Source organism: Diplotaxodon limnothrissa, linkage group LG2 (assembly GCF_057381915.1).
Source record: "Diplotaxodon limnothrissa isolate DT_005_m linkage group LG2, D_limnothrissa_male_GT1.1, whole genome shotgun sequence".
In the NCBI taxonomy this organism is placed as follows: Eukaryota; Metazoa; Chordata; class Actinopteri; order Cichliformes; family Cichlidae; genus Diplotaxodon; species Diplotaxodon limnothrissa.
In genome coordinates, this window is record NC_140597.1 from 30979183 (window position 1) to 31000516 (window position 21334).

The 21334-nt window shown below is 38.8% G+C and overlaps 1 protein-coding gene and 1 pseudogene across 3 annotated transcripts; both read right to left on the bottom strand.

Moving 5' to 3' along the window:
• Window positions 1-2069: 2069 nt before the first annotated feature.
• LOC146638715 (uncharacterized) lies at window positions 2070-3288 on the bottom strand (annotated as a pseudogene).
• An 8773-nt stretch (window positions 3289-12061) lies between these two features.
• LOC146638716 (uncharacterized) lies at window positions 12062-15117 on the bottom strand. 3 transcript variants are annotated; one of them, XM_085362424.1, is made up of 6 exons: window positions 15069-15117; window positions 13465-13797; window positions 13047-13295; window positions 12857-12964; window positions 12551-12664; window positions 12062-12246 (listed from the first exon to the last, which is right to left on the bottom strand). In XM_085362424.1, exons 1-6 carry the CDS (start codon window positions 15115-15117, stop codon window positions 12062-12064), a joined length of 1038 nt encoding a protein of 345 aa, XP_085218550.1. The 3 variants fall into 3 exon arrangements, with proteins under 3 accessions (XP_085218550.1, XP_085218542.1, XP_085218534.1); XM_085362416.1 differs by having other exon boundaries at window positions 12551-12667; window positions 12800-12964; XM_085362408.1 differs by having other exon boundaries at window positions 12062-12252; window positions 12551-12667; window positions 12800-12964.
• Window positions 15118-21334: the final 6217 nt, after the last annotated feature.

Genomic DNA, 21334 nt, shown 5'->3' on the forward strand with positions numbered 1-21334 from the left:
CTGAAGTCAAACTGTATTTATTATACCTTCTTATGTTCTCTCTCTTATGGTTTTGTCCAACACTTGTGATTTATTGTGATATAATGCTTTGCATGTATGTTTTGCACTGCTTTGCCCCTGCATGCACAAGTTTAGATAATAGTTTTCCTTAAAAATACTTCTAAATGTTTAAGAAGGTGTTTAGCTGAATATGTAAATATATGTATGTAACACCACTGTGAAGCAGGAAGTGAAACTTCACAGCTATGACTGTTGTGATATTTTGATACCATGGTAGCATTTACAGGATATTGTTTTGTAGTGATATTATACAGAAAAGAGTTACTCAATAAGGCCCATTTACTAGTTGTTTTTCTCTTTCTCTCTGACCCAAGAATTGATGTGTAAGAATCACAGGCTGGTACCCCAAGGTCGAAAATACCACAGAGACGAGACCACTTCCTTACTCCCATCCTCCCTTCCTTATCTTTTAGAAAAGAGCTTGTTAAAAAGCCAGGTGGTTTGTTTCAGAATTCACTAATGAAAGAACTCTGTATTCTATGTCTAGGAGTGTATTTTGCTGGGATGATCATAAATTGTAGCTGAACTGATAAACTACACGAAGGATACTTCTTTGCTCAGAAGGCAGGAAGACGTTTCCTTATTTGGTCTGTACCGGTTTGAACTGAGAACCTGCTGACACACGAATCTTTTTTTCCTCTATATAAGCTGTTTTGTACTAAATAAACCTTTGAGTTGGTTTGGGAAGGCAACCTGAAGCAGTCTGTGTTTCCTTGTTCTCCCAAGCTACTCCCGGCGCTGTAACTAACCCAGCTGAACGGCATACTTGAGCGTTACTTTGAATAATTAGGAATCTTATAAGGAAAGGACAAAACTCTGCTTATCGGTGCTCACGCCTTGGAGGGAAACCGGGACGGAGATTTTCTCTTCAATGACTTTCAGATTTTGTTCATTTCTCAGCTCTCACAAGACTTTCACATAAATGCTGTTTTAATCATGACAGCAACGGACCAACATCTGTAATTAGACCCATATGAGACAAATACAGAAAGTTTTTTAATAATTAAAGACAGAATTTAAAAGACATTTGGTAAAATCAACATTTAGGAAGATCTACTAAATGCAAACATGAAGCTATGAGTGTATAATAAACCCTACAGAAAGTTTTATTTGTTGAACCTCGAAACAATGTAAAAATCTAAAATTGCCAAATTATGTGTTGGATCATCCGATGCTCAGCATACAATAAAGGTGCAATCTGTGATTATAAGGGTAGCTCACTAAACATGAAGACATATCCTTGGATGTGTGTGGTAAGACTGAGCTGAATCAATGCATTGAGAAGTTTGTACTCCAGACATGAGGTCAAGCAAGGACTGAGACAATATATACATACATTACAGATTGTAAGACACAGGAAGTGGAACTACACTCAAAGAACAAGAGACTAAATCCACTATAGTAAAACAGGAAGTTGATGGCAGACTCAAAACATGCAACCTTGACAGAAACACAAGAGATAAACACGAAGACAAGACTGAAGACACAGAATGGAAATACAAACGATAACACAGATAACAGGAACATAACCATCACCCGATAGACAGAAAGCTATGGAGCTCAAAGAAAAAATTTCATCTCAAAACCCAGAATTAACATCAAGACCTTTGGAACAGAAGCACAAAACAAACACAAAGATGATCAAGAATCCCAAACTAGAGAAAAACTAAACATCCCAAAAAACCCTCAAAAATCAGGAAACATAACATGACTAAGTACAAATAACATGCCAAGATGTTGAAAACAAATCCAGAATATTATCAGTATTGTGAGTAATATGTCTATAACAAGCACTTTGATGTTGCTTAAATCTATTACTGTAAGCTGTTTCTTGAGCTGAACATGAAGACATGAAGATGAAGCTGTGGTGACTTGGATAACCTTTGTTCTGTTAGAGATTCAACTGTACACAAAGACAGAAATTAAATGACCTTTAGGATCACAATATCACCTCCTCCCTCTGTGAACCTTTATTGGTGCAGTCCGTGTAAAAGCACTGACCACTTATATCACCTGACTTTCTGTATCTTGGCATACATACAGTCATCTCCTCTTAGTTCAGTGTGCCGAGGTCGCTTTGAAAACTTGACTTGGCCGTACTCCACCTCTGCCTCCGCCTTTGCTGTTTGTTCCATCCAGTTCCCCTGTTGTTTCATGACCCTGACATCAGCGTAGGTTACTTTCTGGTCATCTTCTTCATTTGCAATAAGGCATAACAATCAGGTGTGGCAAAAACGTAGAATGATTGTACTTATTCGCTTTCTTGATAAGAATTTAAAAAAAATGTTCACTTTTAAAAGTTTCCGTTGGTGAAGTGTAATATTGTTACTTTTGGGCAGACGTGTTTCCTCACATTTCTAGTTTAAGCTATGAGGAATAGTGATACTTGCAAATATCACTCACATGAGACACAGTGATCAATAAACTTTGCTCAACAGCAAAAAAACCAAACAAACAAAAAAAACCTGCAAAAAAGAAAAATATGCAAACTGAGTTAGCAAAAATTTAGTTTTGTACCTTTTTCTTTAGTTGGTTTGTTGTTTGGCTTTTTCCACTGAGCAAAGATGACTGATGCACCCACAACAATGAAAAATACCAGTGCTGAGAGAACACCCTCCTCTCTCCCTGGGACAGACACTCAGAGTCCAGCAGGACAGAGGACACAGGAGCTGAGAGAAACACACACAGATGAGTTTAGATCTGAAATTTAAATCTTTTTCATTGTTTAGAGTCTCTAATGAAGAACAGGAAAAGCAAAAAATATGTTTATCTTGTGTATTTTGTGCTATATTAATAAGGTTATCAAAACAATGTTTCTATTTCAAAAAGGAAAAAATACCTTGAATAAACAACTGTAAAATCTGCTCGCCTGATGACTTTCTATCTGAATCAAAGGTTTGAAGGGTATAATTACCACTGTCTGTCCTGTTTGATCCTAAGTGTTCTATTACAGGAAAAAAGCATAAATATGTGTTTTACGTTTTTAGAAATAACATTATTTCTGACAAATAGTATTGGTGATGAATTCTTCAAAAGTTGGTATCTAGATATTTCTGCAGTGCTGTCCATCAGCTGGATGTCCACAGTTCCTCCCAAAGCTCCATAACTCCGAGCTCCATCCTGTCTGCCATCACAGTGAGTTTCCACACCTGCAAATAAACAAAAATAAATAAGCAAAACTTTTAGAATTTTGAGTGTTTTGTCCCACAAGAATGACTGTGGCAACATTTACAAATGTTCAACAAAAACAAAAACAATGGTTTTGTTGCTACTTTGCCTCTTTGAATCCAAACTATGAAAAAAAAAAAAACCCATACATTGTTGTGCAGTCACAGATTATACAGATCTGTGACAAAAATACATTTAAGGCTTTTTTTTCACAGAGATGTGTTTTCAAGAAGAACATAATAACATTTCTGAAGCGAAAAATTCTTCTGAGTTCACTGTTGTGCATGGTACTTGTTCTTCTTACTTCGTAATGGGCAACTATGATACTTAAAACAGTAATTTTAAATGCTACATGTAGCCTGTAAATTGTTTTTTAAAAAAAGAAAAACGTGTCTCTTCATTCTCCCAGGTACTGTAAAAAAATGTTTTCACACTTTTGTTATTTGCAGCAAAATCCTAAAGAAAATATAAAATTACGTAAAAGACAGAAAATTTAAATTTGAATATATATGTGTGTGCTGCTCTGAACATATTGCAGTGTGTCCTGTTATAGATCAGCCTCAGACAACAGGTGAAAATGTTGCTGTTGGGTTTTATTGAAGTCGTCCTGAACTGTATTTGCTGAGTGCATGAAAGGAATAGACACAGCTTTTATTATGAAGCTTATCCATAAGTTCAGTAAGGAAGATCTGTAATCAGTAATCTGCCTGGTTCCTGGCTGCTTTTCTGTTCTCTTCATCACTACTACTAACATCTAGACTCACCACCAAGTAGATTAATTATCTCTCTCTCTCAATAAATCATGTTAAATTCTTTCAAGTGATCTCTGCTTATTGAGCCTCTTTTAGTCTTCAAGAAAGGGAGAATTCATGTGTGACTGACTGAGAGGAAAAGAGAGAAACATTCCTTATTTCTAGTAAAAGAGCGTTTGAGACTCATAGCATAAATTCCTCAGACACCCATGCTGAGCTGTGTTACACCCCGGCCTAGGCAACCGGGGTGCAACGTAGAAAAACAAAGATAAGGAAAAATAAAACCACGAAGACTCTCCACCAAAATCCCAAAACGAAAGTATTAACCAACCCATTCACAACTATTTACAACAAACTATTTATTCACAACAAAACACCAAACTATTTACAACACGGGGGAGATCGCGACCCTGACATACTGAAACACAAGGCTTAAATACATAGAAGGAGCAATTAGGGAATGGACCACAGGAGGGAAACACAGCTGGGGCAAATTAGAACTGACGAGACAGGGAAAATGTAAACTGAACACACTAAGATAACAACAGACCTTCAAAGTAAAACAGGAAACACATGACAGTCACGTAAAAACAAAACACTGACACACCGAAACGTAACATTTCCCCCTACCCAAAAATCAAACATGTAACCCCAAGTGAAATGTTTGATCAAAACCGGATGAAGGCTGGTGGAGGCTGGAGCGGTCCCACGGACCCTCCAGCAGACGACGAAGGCTGGAGCGGTCCCCCGGACCCTCCAGCGAAGGCAGACGGCTGAAGCGGTCCCCCGAACCCTCCAGCAAAGGCAGACGAAGGCTGGAGCGGTGCCTCGGACCCTCCAGCGAAGGCGGACGAAGGCTGAAGCGGTCCCTCCAACGGACCCTCCAGCGAAGACGGACGAAGGCTGATGAAGGCTGGAGTGGTCCCACCGACCCTCCAGCAGACGACGAAGGCTGGAGCGGTCCCACGGACCCTCCAGCGAAGGCGGAGGAAGGCTGGAGCGGTCCCACCGACCCTCCAGCGAAGGCGGATGAAGGCTGGAGCGGTCCCACGGACCCTCCAGCGACGACAAAGGCTGGGGCGGTCCCACGGACCCTCCAGCAGACGACGAAGGCTGGAGCGGTCCCTCGGACCCTCCAGCGAAGGCGGATGAAGGCCGGATCGGCCCTCAGACCCTCCAGCGAAGGCAGACGGCTGAAGCGGTCCCTCCCACGGACCCTCCAGCGAAGGCGGATGAAGGCTGGAGCGGTCCCTCGGATCCTCCAGCGAAGACAGACGAGCAGCTAACTAGCTGCACACATAGACACGCAGCCCACCAGCTGCAGAAGGCTGGAGCGGTCCCTCGGATCCTCCAGCGAAGGCAGATGAAGGCTGGAGCGGTCCCACGGACCCTCCAGCGAAGGCAATCCCGGACGAGCCCCCATATGTTACACCCCGGCCTAGGCAACCGGGGTGCAACGTAGAAAAACAAAGATAAGGAAAAATAAAACCACGAAGACTCTCCACCAAAATCCCAAAACGAAAATATCCCATGACGAAAGTATTAACCAACCCATTCACAACTATTTACAACAAACTATTTATTCACAACAAAACACCAAACTATTTACAACACGGGGGAGATCGCGACCCTGACATACTGAAACACAAGGCTTAAATACATAGAAGGAGCAATTAGGGAATGGACCACAGGAGGGAAACACAGCTGGGGCAAATTAGAACTGACGAGACAGGGAAAATGTAAACTGAACACACTAAGATAACAACAGACCTTCAAAGTAAAACAGGAAACACATGACAGTCACGTAAAAACAAAACACTGACACACCGAAACGTAACAGCTGGCATTCTCTTAAATGATAGATCTTGAAACCATATACTATCAATACATCTATTAAAAATGTATTTATCATAATAAAATGATATCATTGGCAGCATACAGTAGTGTGTATTTTACCTGCCCCCTTTCTACCCACACGTCTGAGGATAGTTTCTTCCAAAGTCAGTTATCATGTGGGATTAAAAAAAAAACATCAGATAGAGCTTCCACACTTTTTTGTAACGTCTGTGTTCAGTATTATTAGCATTAATACCGACATGGAGTCATGGAGGCTCATTGCTAGCCACACTCAGCAGGAACCCTCAGACAAGGAGACAAGAACACACTGGAGTCCACATCATGAACTAACAATAACAAGACCAACATAACATAACTGTGATAAATCTCATAACTGTAACTGTAACACAGTCGGCTTAACACAGGTCCGTACACTAGTGTGCCCTTCCCCTCAAATGAACTGAACAGGTGGGACAGGGGAAAACATTAAAATCAAATCCCAGCTTTTATGCACATTGTCACTGTATGTTCAGCCAGTTCAGCATGAAAACACTGTAGTTAACTTTAAAATAGCTGAGACAGAGGTTAGCTTTAGCAGCAGCTCACAACCAATATTCATACATGCAGGGCCGTGGTAGATGTTGGTGAAGGCAGGAAAAGAAGGAGTTCATCAGGAAAACAGACAAAGAGATGGAAAGAATGAGAGCACCCAATCACAAAATATGCCATCTCAAAGGACTTCAGCACCAAAGGCCTCACACTATAAGGTAAACCTACCAGTAGCAGCTGGTCATATTAAATTGTATTTGGGCTTTGCAGTGGTTGTCATACAAGTAATCATGGATTGTGTGATCACTCTGGGGAATTTTTTTAATGTTTTGTTTGTGAAAATGGTGCTTTTAACATTTTGTCATTTAAGCATTAACAGCATGGCAGAAGTACACATGATGATAAAATATGTACATTCACACTTCTGAACCTCGTAGGTTTCATCTAATGATCCTCTTCTGTCCTGTTGTTTGTGATTTTAGATGACATTATGTCACCCAACACTGGAAACTTATCATTTAAAGAAACATAATGCTGTGAATGTAACTTTTGCGTTGTTTTGCTTCTGCAAGCATTCATTAAATATTTGTATGTTTTTAACAGTTTCACTAAATACAGAAGCATGCATATGCAACAGTAACACCTCTGTAAACCAGTAGATGGAAACTTCACGCTTCCCCATCTGAAGACATGTTGCTTACTTCTCAGCAGAAGTTGCCAATGTGTCTGTGAGCAAAGTGTCAGCAAAAGCCAACTTAGATAAACTGAGACATATCGCTTCAAAAATAAAGAGAGAAATGTTAATAAAGCTTTAAGTTGGGTGTTTAAACAAAGGTAATATAGCATAATGTAGCTAATATTTAACCAGAGATTTTTCTTTCCCTTCCAAAGTAAGACTATAAAACGTTAGGGAGTATTATTTTATTATATTATTATATTTCTCATATCTGGTTACACTTTAACAGAGCTAGAAATATAGTTCAATACCTGCACCATATTATTTTTAAAGAAGAAGTATTTATTTCTATATTTATCTGTTTTTTTCCACATTCAGTGAAGCATCGTGTTTGTAGCACCTCTGGCCTTTCTTCAGTGAAAACAGTGTTCACAAGTGGCCTCCAGCTAATTCCTTTAGTTTGATTTTTATATCAAGTTAAGCTGCTGCTTTTAGTGTTTTTGGTTTAGGTTTCTTATTAAGGCTTTTGTAAAACTAACTGTAATTATTGTCATTTACTGTAATTTAATTTTGCTTCTGAACCTGTTTTTCTTTCCCTTGTGGGTCCAGCCCTGTTATTTGATCTATTCCACTATTTGATCTAATATTGGAATTAACTTGATTTCAGATCTTGACTTTGTCAGCAATGAGTTTTTGTGCCTCACAGTCATTTTCCAGTATAATTAAGGGTTGTTATTGGCTAATATTTTCTGGGGTGTAAACCACCAGGTGGTGTTGCTGTTCCTTTTCAATTATATTACTCCTGAGCTTCAGCACATTTGAGTCAGGAGTGAACGATTCAGTGACGCAGAAATGAAAGGTCATGTTAGGTCTGTCACAGGCAGGGTTTCACTTTGATTGATAGTTACAAGCCTGTAATGTCAAACTTCATTGAACCCCATGGTTGATTGTGACGGTGGCTTATTAACTTAAGAAAATGACACATTAAGGCAACTAAATTAAACTAAACTAAAGATGACTTTTAAATGGTTATTAGCAAGGAAGTTAGATTCAAGTTAGATAAGAAACAAAATTCATTGTTGTATCAGCTAGTCATTTAACAGTATCTGCAAGTCATACGCTTCAATAATAATTGAAGTTTTTTTTTAAGTCGCAATAATTATCAAAGCTCTGATTATCAGCTTTTTTTGTTGTTCTCACTCGTCACAGGGAGATAGATATCCTCTCCTCTTTGGAGACACACATATTGATGTTGCTGTTTACTGAGCAGGCAAGATGTCCTGAGACGTGCTGTTTCAGAGTGATTACGTTACTCTCATTATTTCCAGAAAGGAGCTCACCATCTGTCAGTGTTCGTCCATCCGGAGTCCAGCTGTACTGAGGACTGTCCCCTCCCTCAGAGGAGCAGGACACCCTCATCTGTAAATTGTTAAAAAAAATTCACAGATGAGGGTGAATGTCTAGTGTTGTTGCTGGCGGGAAAAATCGTTTTATTCACGATAATGTCTTATAACATGTTAAATGGACTGATTCTTATAAACAGGTTTTCTAGATCACACTAGCACTTTTAAGTTCTTTCTAACTAACATTCACACACAGTCATACTCCAATAGATGCATTGCAACTTGGGGTAAGCGTGCAGACTGGGGGAGCCAAAACTCGAACCCCCAACCTTCCAATCAGTAGATGACCTGCTCTACCTCCTGAGCTACAGCCCACCATTATGCTCAATAATACACTACAATCATCAAATTAATAATAAGCTGATTTTCAGCTTTATCATTTCATTTTGCAAAGCTGAACATTGAAGGCATATCACAACTACCACAATTTCTTTTCCAAATATAATGGCACCCTCTAGTGGTAAATAATAATAACACTGCTCCATTGTTGGCCATTATTAGCTTTGATGCCTGTTTTCAGCTCTGACTTTGGGTCTGAGAATGTCACACTGGTAAGAAATGTATTATCTTCAGCACTAGACATCATCACAGTGTCATATCATTCAATTTCAAACAAGTGTGTTTTTGTAAGAAAAATCCTCCTGTTTGTTTATTATGTTACCCTCCACTGTTCATTTGTGATGTACGGAAATATGATTCCTGGCTCAAAGACTAATGGGAATTGGGAGACAAACAGACACGATAAGTTATTAGGCATTTTCCCCCTTAAACATCAGGCATTTGTTAGCAGTGTAAGTCCTAGTATGCTTGGATGAGGTGCAGTCTGTGTTACGATGATGGGTCTTATGGCCCAGCAGTTTCAGTTTCTTGTGTTTTTTTTTCCATTTTGAATTATGGTTTGAGTCCACCTTGTTAGTTTAAAGGTTAGTCAATAGTCCCTTGGTTCTTATGTTTAGCTTTTGGTTGTTAGATTTCCCCGTGTCTTTGCTCCTGTGTCTCCCTCTGTGTATCTAGTAAGGAATACCAGGAGGAGTTAGCCCTCCGGTTACAGAGGATGATCTCCGGACTCCCTTGGCTATTTGGCGTGCTACACCTGCTTATTCAGGGCTTCCTCGTCTCCACCATGCACGTCCACCAAGAGCAGCAGCTTTAGTCCGGCCCGGTGTTCCAGATTAACTGGCGTCGCAGATCAACTGGCGTTGGTCGAACAGATGTGTGACTTGCTTTTCAGGAGCTGCTACCGACAAACCAGCAAATAAACACTAAATATGTCATCTGTGACATGTTGCTGACAGGTTACCTGAACACAGTCCGTCAGTCGTGTGGTGTGGTGAATTTAATAAACATTTGTAAGGAGATGGCAATTACTGTGAATTTACAGCAGTTGCACAGTGATTAGTAAAAAACAGTCAGTGTGATTGAGTCGCTCGTGAGTAGAATAAAGAAAGTGAGTGACTCAGGTGTGTCAGTTGGTTTGTCATGTGCTTTTGAGAGTTAGAATATTTATATTTTAAAGCTAAGTTTAGAATATTCAGAATTTTTTTTCCAAAATTTGCATATCATCATGAACTTTAAGAAAAACAATCAATACAGGAATGAACATATGTACATTTATTTTTTATGAGAGAGCAATTCGCATACAGGTCTTCATAAGAATCAGTGACTAACTATATGCTATAAGCAATACTGTTAAACCTGCAGAAACATTTTGATTAAAAGACTGAATTAGAAAATAAGTTAAGGGGTGGAGCAGCAATCTGCTGTGAGTGTTAGGGGTGAGAGGAGGAAGACAGGTCCAAATAGATGCTAAGAGCAAGAGATTTATGAAAATGGCCATTAAATACAAAGTGGTGTATAAACACCGGAATACCAATTTTAAACCACAACTTGTATTTAAAGGAAAAGTGAGAAGCAGACACTAAGAAAAGACACAATTAAATTGACACTGTTAGCTTAACTAAATAAAAATACAATAAAGAACAAACTGAGTCATCTATACTGGAACAGGTTGTGATATTTGGGACAGATTTTGTGAATTTGTAAATATCTATGGACACTAAAAAAATTACATTCTAAATACATAGCTAGAGGGTAGTAATACAGAAGCCAAACATACTTAGTACAGTGTTTATTTCACACCTCAACCATTTAGTAAGCAATTAAGCAAATACAAGTAATTTGCAATCAATTACAGGTAGTAAGAAAATAAACTGCTAACTTTTTTACGCTACGTCCACACCTATACGGGTATTTTTGGAAAACGCAGCTGTTTCGTCCACACATAAACGGCGTTTGGAATCACCGAAAACTGAGATTTTTTAAAACTCCTTTTTTGCGTTTATGTGTGGACAAGGAATACAGAGTTCGTCAGACAACGTCAAAGGTATGTGCTTTTTTCACGTCACGCTATGCACCACGTTATTGTTTACATGAGATGAATTGCAGAATGGCAGATAGTCAGATTAACAGTATTTTGTCTCTATCTTCAGTTTTTACACGCTTACATATAAACACGCAGTTACTGTCCCACTATTTAGAAAGGCAGAGGCGTCACGGTGTAATTATTTTACGTGTAGTTGTTTTTTTCCTGTGTAATAATATTCAAAATTGCTATCAATACATTTTAAAAAAAAATGCCTCTCTGTGCAAAATGGGTTTAAAAACATAAACAGCTGTGGGATCCTGTTTGTCCGTGATTTAGACAGGGGGAACAAATCGTGGCAATATCAGCCTGATGTTATTTGTATCCCACTGTAACTTTACTGTATAAAGAGCTAACATCTCCAAAATGTCAGGAGTAGTTAGTCATTACAACAAGTGTTTGTGAACTAAAAATCAAGAATGTGGGATACTGTTTGTCCATAATTTGAAGAGCCCAACGGTGCTCCTGACAAAGGAAAGACCAATTAAGCAGGGGAGACCTACCTTGGCACTTGTGCAGGTGAAACCAAAGGGAAGATATGCTTCACCATATTTTCTAGTGTTTGTCTTAGAATAAGGTTGGTTTGGAAACATATTCAGCGATGCTTCATCTCCTGCTTTGCGTTTGTGTAGGAGCCCCGTGCTAGCAGTGTCCAAGCATTGTTTTTTTTTGTTTTTCCCTTTTCATACCGAGCACCCCCTGCGATGGCTCTGCGCCCCCCCTAGGGGGCGGGCCCCACACTTTGGGAAGGTCTGACTTAGTACATGTATTATTATTATAATTTATTAACAATAATGAGTTATTAAATTATTGTTTTTATTCAATATGTAAATTTGTATCACTGTAAAGTGTTGCTGCAGTGAAATTTGTCAAACAATTCTGTTTTTCAATTTTACCTTATTCTTTTAACGAGATAAGTGAAAAACTTGTCACGCTGACATGATGACAGGAGGAAATCTCAGATCTTTAACAGAATACAAATGAAAAATAAAATAATAAACTCATGGTGCTTGTAATTGAGAGCCACCTTATGAACAACAAGTGCAGTGAAAGTGAAGAAAATCAATATGCATGAGCATTGATGTTAAAAGCTCATACACTGAAAATCACAATAAATGAGAGACATTCACACATCTTGACAACAAGTCCTCCCTCTGTGGCTCTTCAGTGGTTATTCTGCATAGAAGCTCTTAATTCACCTGACTTTATGAACTCTGGCATACAAGCAATCATCTTCTGTAGGTTCAGTGTGCTGAAGCGGCTTTGAAAAGTGGACTTGGCCATACTCCACCTCTGCTTCCACCTGTCCTGTTTGCTCCACTCGCTTCTCCTGCTGTTTCATGACCCCTAGATTAGCATATGTTACTTCGTGCTCACCTTCTTCATCTGCAAATTAGCAAGAAATGTGAGAAATTGTGAGACTTCTTTGCTTTTTTTTTTGATAGGAGTGAAATAAAAATATTCACTGTCATGTCTGCTGTGGAAACAGCTGTTTCGTTTTAGCACAAAGACTGGAGACGATGTGAAATGATTTGTCTGACTCTGATCAAAGTTCACACAAACAAAAAGATTTAAAAAATGTTTCAATAGTGAAATGTAGTTTTATTGTTGGGGGGAGCTGTTTCTCCTTCTTTCCAGTTATTGTATTAAAGTGAGCTGATCAGGGATAATCAAGTTTTTGTACCTTTTTGTTTTGTTGGTCTGTTGTTTTGCTTTTTCCTCTGAGCACAGATGAGTGCTACACCCACAACTAAGTAAATTACAGCTGCTGAGAGAACAATACTAACCATTGGGAAATATCCTGTTCAAAACAAAGAAAGCCACAAACACAGATGTTTGAGTCAGCAAACACACAACATGTTTTTATAGAAAAGGACAAGAAGGAAGAGGAAAATTACACACATTGAACTACAGGTTTTTATTTTCCACTTACTAATGTACCATGGATCATCACTGCTGTTAGTGGAGTTTTCTTTTGACACGATGCCAGTTTGTGTATGATCTGTTGTTGTTTTAATACACAGGGTGTTATTGGCTTTATACACCCACCGTGATATCTGTGACCCATTGACTGAAGTGCAGTTAATGAAAATGCAGCCTATGAGCAAAAACAGATTATTTATGTAAGACAAAGCAACCAAAATGATGATACATGTTATTATCAGAATGTTCTCACTCACAACAGGTAGATATTCTCTCCTCTTTGGAGACGTTGTTTCTGACTGAGCAGGCAAGACGTCCTGAGACGTGCTGTTTCAGAGTGATGATGTTACTCTCATTATTTACAGAAAGAAGCTCAGCATCTGTCAGTGTGCGTCCATCCAGAGTCCAGCTGTACTGAGGACTGTCCTCTCCCTCAGAGGAGCAGGACACCTTCATCTCTCCCTGGGACAGACACTCAGAGACCAGCAGGATAGAGGACACAGGAGCTGAGAGAAACACACAGATGAGTTTAGATGTTAAATCAGAATCTTCGACCTTCTTTTAAGTCTCAAATGAAAAGCACAAAATACATGTGTCTTGACTTTTTTTTTTTTTTTGCATATTACAATGTTACATTGATATCTATTCATCTGTTATGAACAGAGAAAAAAATACCTTGAATAAACAACTGTAAAGTCCGCTGGCCTGATGATTTTCCATCTGAATCAAAGGTCTTAAGGCTATAATTACCACTGTCATTGCTGCTCAGGTTATTGAGCCTAAATGTTCCATTACTGGGAATAATGGTAGACCTGTTTCCTATCATATTAACCTGATTATTTTTCACATCTAATATTTTTAAAGAATTCTTTAATAATTGGTATCTAGGTATTTCTGAGGTGCTTTTCATTAGTTGGATATCCACACTTCCTCTCAAAGCTCCATAACACTGAGCTCCATCCTGTCTGCCATCACAGTAAGTTTTCACACCCGCAAAAAAAAATAAAGCTGTCATAGGTGTTAGTTTATCCCCAGATTGCCTAATGCAGTGGCCTGAATTCTAGCATAGAGGGCTTTGCTGTGTGCCCTCCTTTCTCATTCTCTTTACGGAAAGGTAAAGATCAGAAGTGGAAACAAAAGAGGGTCAAAACACCACCAGGACTCAAAGACTAGGCAGACCAACCTGAGCACTGGGTGGATTAACTCTAGGAACACTTAAAACTCAGTGCCTTACACATGGATTTTGTTGTGCTTGGCGTTATACAAGACTAAGTATTATAACAATACTGCTTCAGACTTTATTGTTGCCTTTCTTAAACTTGAAGTTTTGTACTGTCGTAATTCAGTTCTGTGCATTTAGGATGTAGTTAGAATGATGTGAAAATGTTCCCTGTTCCTCTCTATTCCGAGAGGAACAGAGAGGTCATGTATTGACTCAGCAGGCAGCTTTCAGACAAACTTCTCTACTTAACACAGATGCAAACTTGTACAACCTACATACAGCTATTTCCTGTTAGTGATCATTTCCAGATAAGAACATGTAAATATAGACCAGGCAGGAAGAGATTAGTATCACATCTTACATTTGCTTTCAGTATCTTAGTATTAACTACTTAAAGCACTTGCCAGGAGACAATATCAAGTTATTCATACTAAAATCTCCTCGTCCAACTTAATATCATCTGACTGATTCCTGTTCTACATTCAAGTCACTGTTTTATCTTCTTCAAATTATTTAAAAAGTAAAATTGTTCACATTCAATATGGGTTATATTCACATTGGATAATTAACATGAATTTTTAAGTAAATAACAGATTGCTTTACATCTCAACTCTGAAATCATGGCACAAGAAATAACCATTTGCAAGTTGTTTACACTCATTCTATGTTAAGACAGTTGAAATGAAAAACATTTTAACGAGTAAAAATGAAAATGGATCGAAATGTGATATGAGACACATACCATGAAAACAAACAAAAAAAAGTGTGCAAACAGGAAGTTGGTTTTGTATAGCAGAAATAAATAGAAATAGTCTAAATAATTCCAGAGTATTAGATTCTAAAACGTATGCACAACCTGTCCAGGATGTACCCCACCAATAGATGGATGTATGAGATGTGCAGACTTTATATATTTGTTACTGAATATGGAAACGCTTTTTAGTACTTTAGTGCTCAAATCCTTTTTAATTATCTCTCATAATAATGCATAATGTAAAGCTTTTATTAAGTGTCTTTTAAAATAAAGTGCTAGTAGAAATACATGAAAAAAGCTCACTATAAGAAACTCCGACCAGCAGCACCAGCAGTCCCACCGCAGCTTTCATGTCTCGTCTCTGTTCAGTGTGTGTGACGCAGATAGAAACAGCCTGCAATGTATCCTGTTGAAAGCTTTGACCTATAAGAACATTGTTATAGTCATCTTTTTTTTTTTTTTTCCTCTGAGGTGTAACTAAGGAGGTCTTATTTTTCTTCTGCTTTCAACATCCCACGACTGGACATTTCTGAGCTGAAAAAAGGAAACAATCCTTATAAGTAGTCAAACACAGAGCTAATCGTTGCACGGTAAAAATTTATAACCACGGCCACATTTCTTCTGCATATGATGATAATAATAATATTGATAGATTTTATTTGAAAGCACATTTCAAGACACCCAAGGACACTTGACAATAGAATAAAACACATAATAGAACAATGACAACAAGGAACAATAAGAAAACTAAAGCGCAACGTAAGATAAACAAACAATAGGTTCACAGTGAATATGCAGATTTGAATAGATGGATTTTGAGTTGAGTTTTAAACTGGGGGAGAGAACCAATGTTTCTTATATCTGGGGGTAGAGAGTTCCACAGCCTGGGATCAGAGCAACTGAAAGCTCTGAAGGTGAGCAGTAGAAGTTTGTATTTAATCTGGAATTTCACAGGGAGCCAGTGAAGTTCCTGGAGAACAGGGGTGATGTGCTGGTAGGAGGGGGTTCTGGTAATAATGCGGGCAGCAGAGATTTGAACCAGTTGAAGCTTATGGAGGGATTTTTGGGGGAGACCATGCAAGAGAGAATTACAATAGTCAGTACAGGAGGTAACAAGACTGTGGACAAGAATGGACGCATACGTTTGAAGTGTGTAGTCGCCGTAATTTAGATTTTTATAAAGTCAGAAATATCCATGATACAGTTTTGGACAACAGTTTTGTCAGTGGCACCTGCCCCTTTGCTCGTCAGTGCCCCAAGTGCCCTTTTCTTCATACATTTTTTTGTTTGTCTTTTTAATGTGTGTGTGTGTGTGTGTTTGTAGTAATAACAATTGACTATTAACACCAATTTTGCTAAATAAAGGATCTGTCTTGCATCAGTCACATTATGACCTTTAAGCAATCCTCTCCCTTAATGACAGAGAGTGCTGCTTACAAACTGGGAACAAGCTCACAAAGAGCACTCGTATTTTTCAAGCATACAACACACGGAGACAAATAGGAAAAACAAAAATACAGAACTAAACTTTTACTAGAAACATGATACCAAGAACGCAGGGGAGGCACAGGAACAGAACAGAAAACCTAGAAACCAGGAACTATAAATATAATACAGACAGAAAACAATCATTCAAAGAATATAACTTAAATCAAAAACACAAATACTGGGTCTCCACACCCAGTACTGTGACAAGTTACAGTCGTAAAGTTCTGTTTATTAGCTTTATTGTGTAAAGGATCATTTCAAAATGTATTCAGAAACTTGATACCACAGCATGTGCATGAGTCAGAAACAGACAGCCTTGTTGAAAATATTGATCTGTGAGGTAAGTAGACGGACAAGGTAAGCGACCCATGTTGTAGGTGACGTCAGACGCCGGAGATTTTGGCGGAGAAAAAGCAAATGGTAGCATAGAGTTTAACAAAGGTTTTTCAAGCTTCAGTATTACCAAATATACTAATCAATTGTCATATAACTAACAACATCTGTTTTATCATCTCTAACACCCTGGAGGACAACGGGGAGAGTTTAGACGCTCTCCAAGATTACATCGACCGCTGTTTTCAAGATTTAGTAATGAAGAAGGCCCAGAGTGCATCTTCCCCGGCCAAAATTGAGACGCCGTCATCGAAGAGATGTCGCCCGGCAGACTCCCCCGGTACAACATCGCCTGCCGGCAAAGACATCGCAGACATCCTGGAGTCAATCGACAAGCGATTGTCCAGTTTCGATGCGAGGCTGTCCCTGGTGGAGATTTTACACCGGGAATTTAAATCTCTGAGAGAATCCCTGGAATTCAGCCAGCAGCAGGTGGAAACGCTTGCCGCTGTAAATGCCACGCTACGGGAGTCGGTCAAATCTCTCACCGATAACGTGACCCAGCTAAACATTGAAAATAAAAAAATAAAAGAGTCCGTTATCGATCTACAAGCCCGTAGCATGAGAGATAATCTTGTGTTTTCTGGTATTCCAGAAACTGCCGGAGAGGACGCAGAGGCAACGGTGAAAAGCTTCATTAAAATCCACCTGAAGCTGCCGGAGGACACCGTAAAGAACATCAACTTCGATAGAGTACATCGCTTGGGGGGCGTGAGGTCGCGGACCGGGAGACCACGGCCTATTGTGGCCAAATTCGGTCAATTCAAACAGAAGGAACAGGTGAAGAGTCGCGGCAGAGAGCTGAAAGGAACGGACTTCAGCGTGAACGACCAGTTCCCCAAAGAGATCCTGGAACGACGCATGGTCCTGTTCCCAGTTCGACGTAGCTTCATCCAGAAAGGCTCCCGTGCTGTCATCGCCGTGGACCGGCTCTACGTGGACGGACAGCTCTACCGCGACCCCGGCACCACACCGTGGTTATATTGACTGCACTCCAGATAAGAACCCGCTACGCTCTTTTCTTATTCATTCACACTTTCTCTTTTAACATGGGTTTAACCTAGTAATATCAATATGATGTCATAGCAGATATAACACCGTCACCCTCCGTCATTGCTTTAATTGGAATGTTTCCGTTTCGTTTCTTTTTTGTTGTTGTTGCTCACAGTTCATGTGGTTTCTTTCTTTCTCTTGTCTTTCACTGCTGTGATCACCTACTTCCCCACTCACCTACAAACAACACCCTCTATTTCTCCATAATTTCACACCACGATCACGCAAACACATCAGCTCAACGGCAGCACATTCACAACAGCCTCACAGCACGCACAGACTTGCAGGACACATAAGCAAGCCACGCTTGTTCATATTAGTGAATATTCACACACATAGTCAGACTTATGGAGCCTCTCACCACACCTTTTTTTTCTCTTTCTATTTACAAACAAGGGATGTTTCCACATTCTCTCCACCTGTCTAAACGAAACACCCAGCGTACATCATTAGACATACACACACAATTATGGGCATGCTGAGGTTTGTCACATGGAATGTAAATGGAGCTGGCACCAGAGGAAAGAGGTTAAAGATATTTAACCAGCTTAAAAAACTACAGGCAGATGTTGTTTTATTACAAGAAACTCATAAACCTGTCACAGGTTTAAATGAACTTAAAACACCTGAGTTTCCTAACGTGTTTGCAGCCGGTTATAATTCTAGACAACGGGGAGTAGCAATTTTAATACATAAAAATGTTAATTTTACAGTACTCGATACAGTTATAGATCCAGAGGGTAGATTTCTAATTATTAAACTATCAATATTGAACAAAAAACTATGTATTGTAAGTATATACGGTCCAAATGTTGATGAACCCTCATTCTTCCACGGATTTTTTAGTGCACTCTCTGAACACCTCGATTGCACACTCATTCTTGGCGGTGACCTCAACCTTGGACTAAATGAAGACATGGATAGGCTCAACACAACAGGAACTCAGCGTAATTGGCAGTCCACAAATATAATCAAACAGTATATGAGCGACTTTGGTCTTTGCGATGCATGGCGCTCTCTTCACCCCACCAGTAAGGAATATACTTTTTTCTCGCATGTTCATCACACTTACTCTCGTCTGGATTATTTTTTGGTCAGCAGCTCACTGCTGAGTGACATTTCAGACACTGAGATTCATCCTATAGCTGTCAGCGATCATGCTCCTGTATCTTTAACACTAATGCACAAGAATAACACTACGCCAAGAAAAAACTGGAGGTTTAATATATCACTACTTAAAGATGAAGACTTTATTAAATATTTTAAAAAGGAATGGACTTCATATTTAGACTTTAATGACACTCCCGGAATATCTGCTTCTGTTCTGTGGGAAGCAGGGAAAGCTGTGATGAGAGGTAAAATAATTTCTTTCTCATCACACAAAAAGAAAGAAGAAAACAAAAATACTCAGGAATTAGAAAAAAACATCAAATCACTAGAAGAAGCCTACGCGTGCGACCAAGATCAGGAAACATTGAACAAAATATGCAAAACAAAACTAGAATTAAATGAAATTATTAATAAAAAAACACAATTCCTTATACAAAGACTACACTTGCAGAATTTTGAACACAGTAACAAATCAGGTCGATTTCTAGCTAACCAGCTAAAAATAAATAAAGAAAAAACAACTATATGTGCTGCTAAAGATTTATCGGGGAACACAATATATGATCCTGGAAGAATAAACAACATTTTTAGGGATTTCTATGAAACTTTATACTCACCACAAATAAACCCATCTAAAAATGAAATTGATCTGTTTCTTGACAACGTAACTCTTCCAAAATTACTAGACAGTCAAGCAATGGAACTGGATTCGCCACTGACGCCAAGTGAACTCCAGTAAGCCCTAATAAGTATGCCCAATAATAAGGCTCCAGGTCCAGACGGCTTCCCTGCAGAATTCTACAAAGAATTCTGGACAATTTTGGCACCAGTATTCCACGGCATGTTGCAGGAAATCGAGGAAAATGGCAGACTACCACCAAATATGAATTCTGCCAACATTAGTCTCCTGCTAAAACCAGGCAAAGACCCTTTATTTCCCTCAAGCTATCGTCCAATTTCTCTTTTAAATGTAGACCTTAAAATAATCTGCAAAGCTCTCTCAAAGAGATTAGAGAAAATGACCCCCCTCTTAATTCATCCTGACCAAACTGGTTTCATAAAGGGTCGGCACTCCTCAACAAACACTCGTAGATTACTTAATTTCATAGACTACTCATACGATAAAAACATCGAAACCATAATATTATCTCTAGATGCAGAAAAAGCATTTGACAGAGTTAACTGGAAATTTTTATTCGCAACTTTACACAAATTTGGTTTTGGAAACTCTTTCATAAACTGGATAAGAATATTATACAATTCCCCAACAGCTCGTATCAGAACAAATGACCAGACATCCTCCAGCTTCTGTCTCCTGAGGGGCACCAGACAGGGATGCCCACTCTCCCCTTCACTTTTTGCAATTTTTATCGAACCTCTAGCAGCAGCATTTAGACAGGCTACAACAATTAAGGGCATAAAATGTAAGAACATAGAACATAAAATCAGTCTCTATGCAGATGATGTGTTGCTTTTTCTGCAAAACACACAAACCAACCTCTCTGAGGTAATTACTCTAATAAACTGGTTTTCAAGAGTTTCAGATTATTCAATTAACTGGCCAAAATCTACAGTTCTCCCCATTAACTGCTCCTTCCATAATTCTTCCTCTGCCCCACTGCAATCCAGAAATATTAAATATTTAGGTATTAATGTCTCTCCTAAGCTTTCAGACTTAACTAAATTAAACCACATCCCACTTCTAAAGAAAGTAGAAGGCGATCTGACTAGATGGAAATCTTTACCCATATCACTCATGGGAAGGGTCGCCACTATAAAAATGATGATCTTGCCAAAAATAAATTACTTATTTTTGATGATCCCTAACAAACCATCACAATATTGGTTCAGATCTCTGGATTCATATATTTCCAAATTCCTTTGGAAAGATAAACCCCCGCGTATCAGCTTAAAAACGCTACAAAGAACCAGGGATAGAGGAGGATTAGATCTGCCTAATTTTCACCAATACTTCTTAGCCAACAGGCTTCAGTTCATCTCAGAATGGTTAAAACATACCTTCTTAGTTGAGCCCTGGCTAGATGTTGAACAGGCACTATGCAAGGATCTAGAGATTTCAGACCTACCATTTATTAGCTCAAACATCAAAAGACATGAATGCTTTAAAAGTATCAACATCAGCTTTTCTCTGACAGCATGGTGGGAGTTTCTAAAAATAACGGAGTCTTCATTAATCCCATGCAAACGTACACCTATCTGGAATAACCCTGACATATTACAAAACAATAATATGATTAATTTCCCAGAATGGAGTTGTAAAGGAATTAAATACTTAGAACATATATTAGAGGGAACAGAATTTATTCCATTTGACAGACTAGTTGCACAATATGGGATCAACAAGACAAGATTTTTAGAATATCAACAAATTAAATCCATAGTAAAAAAGAAATTTAACCTCAGTCAAGTTGAATTACAAACACCACTAAGTGCGACACATTTTCTTACTCTTAAATCCCCCAAATTATTATCTAAAATATACAGAACACTTTCTAAATTAGATG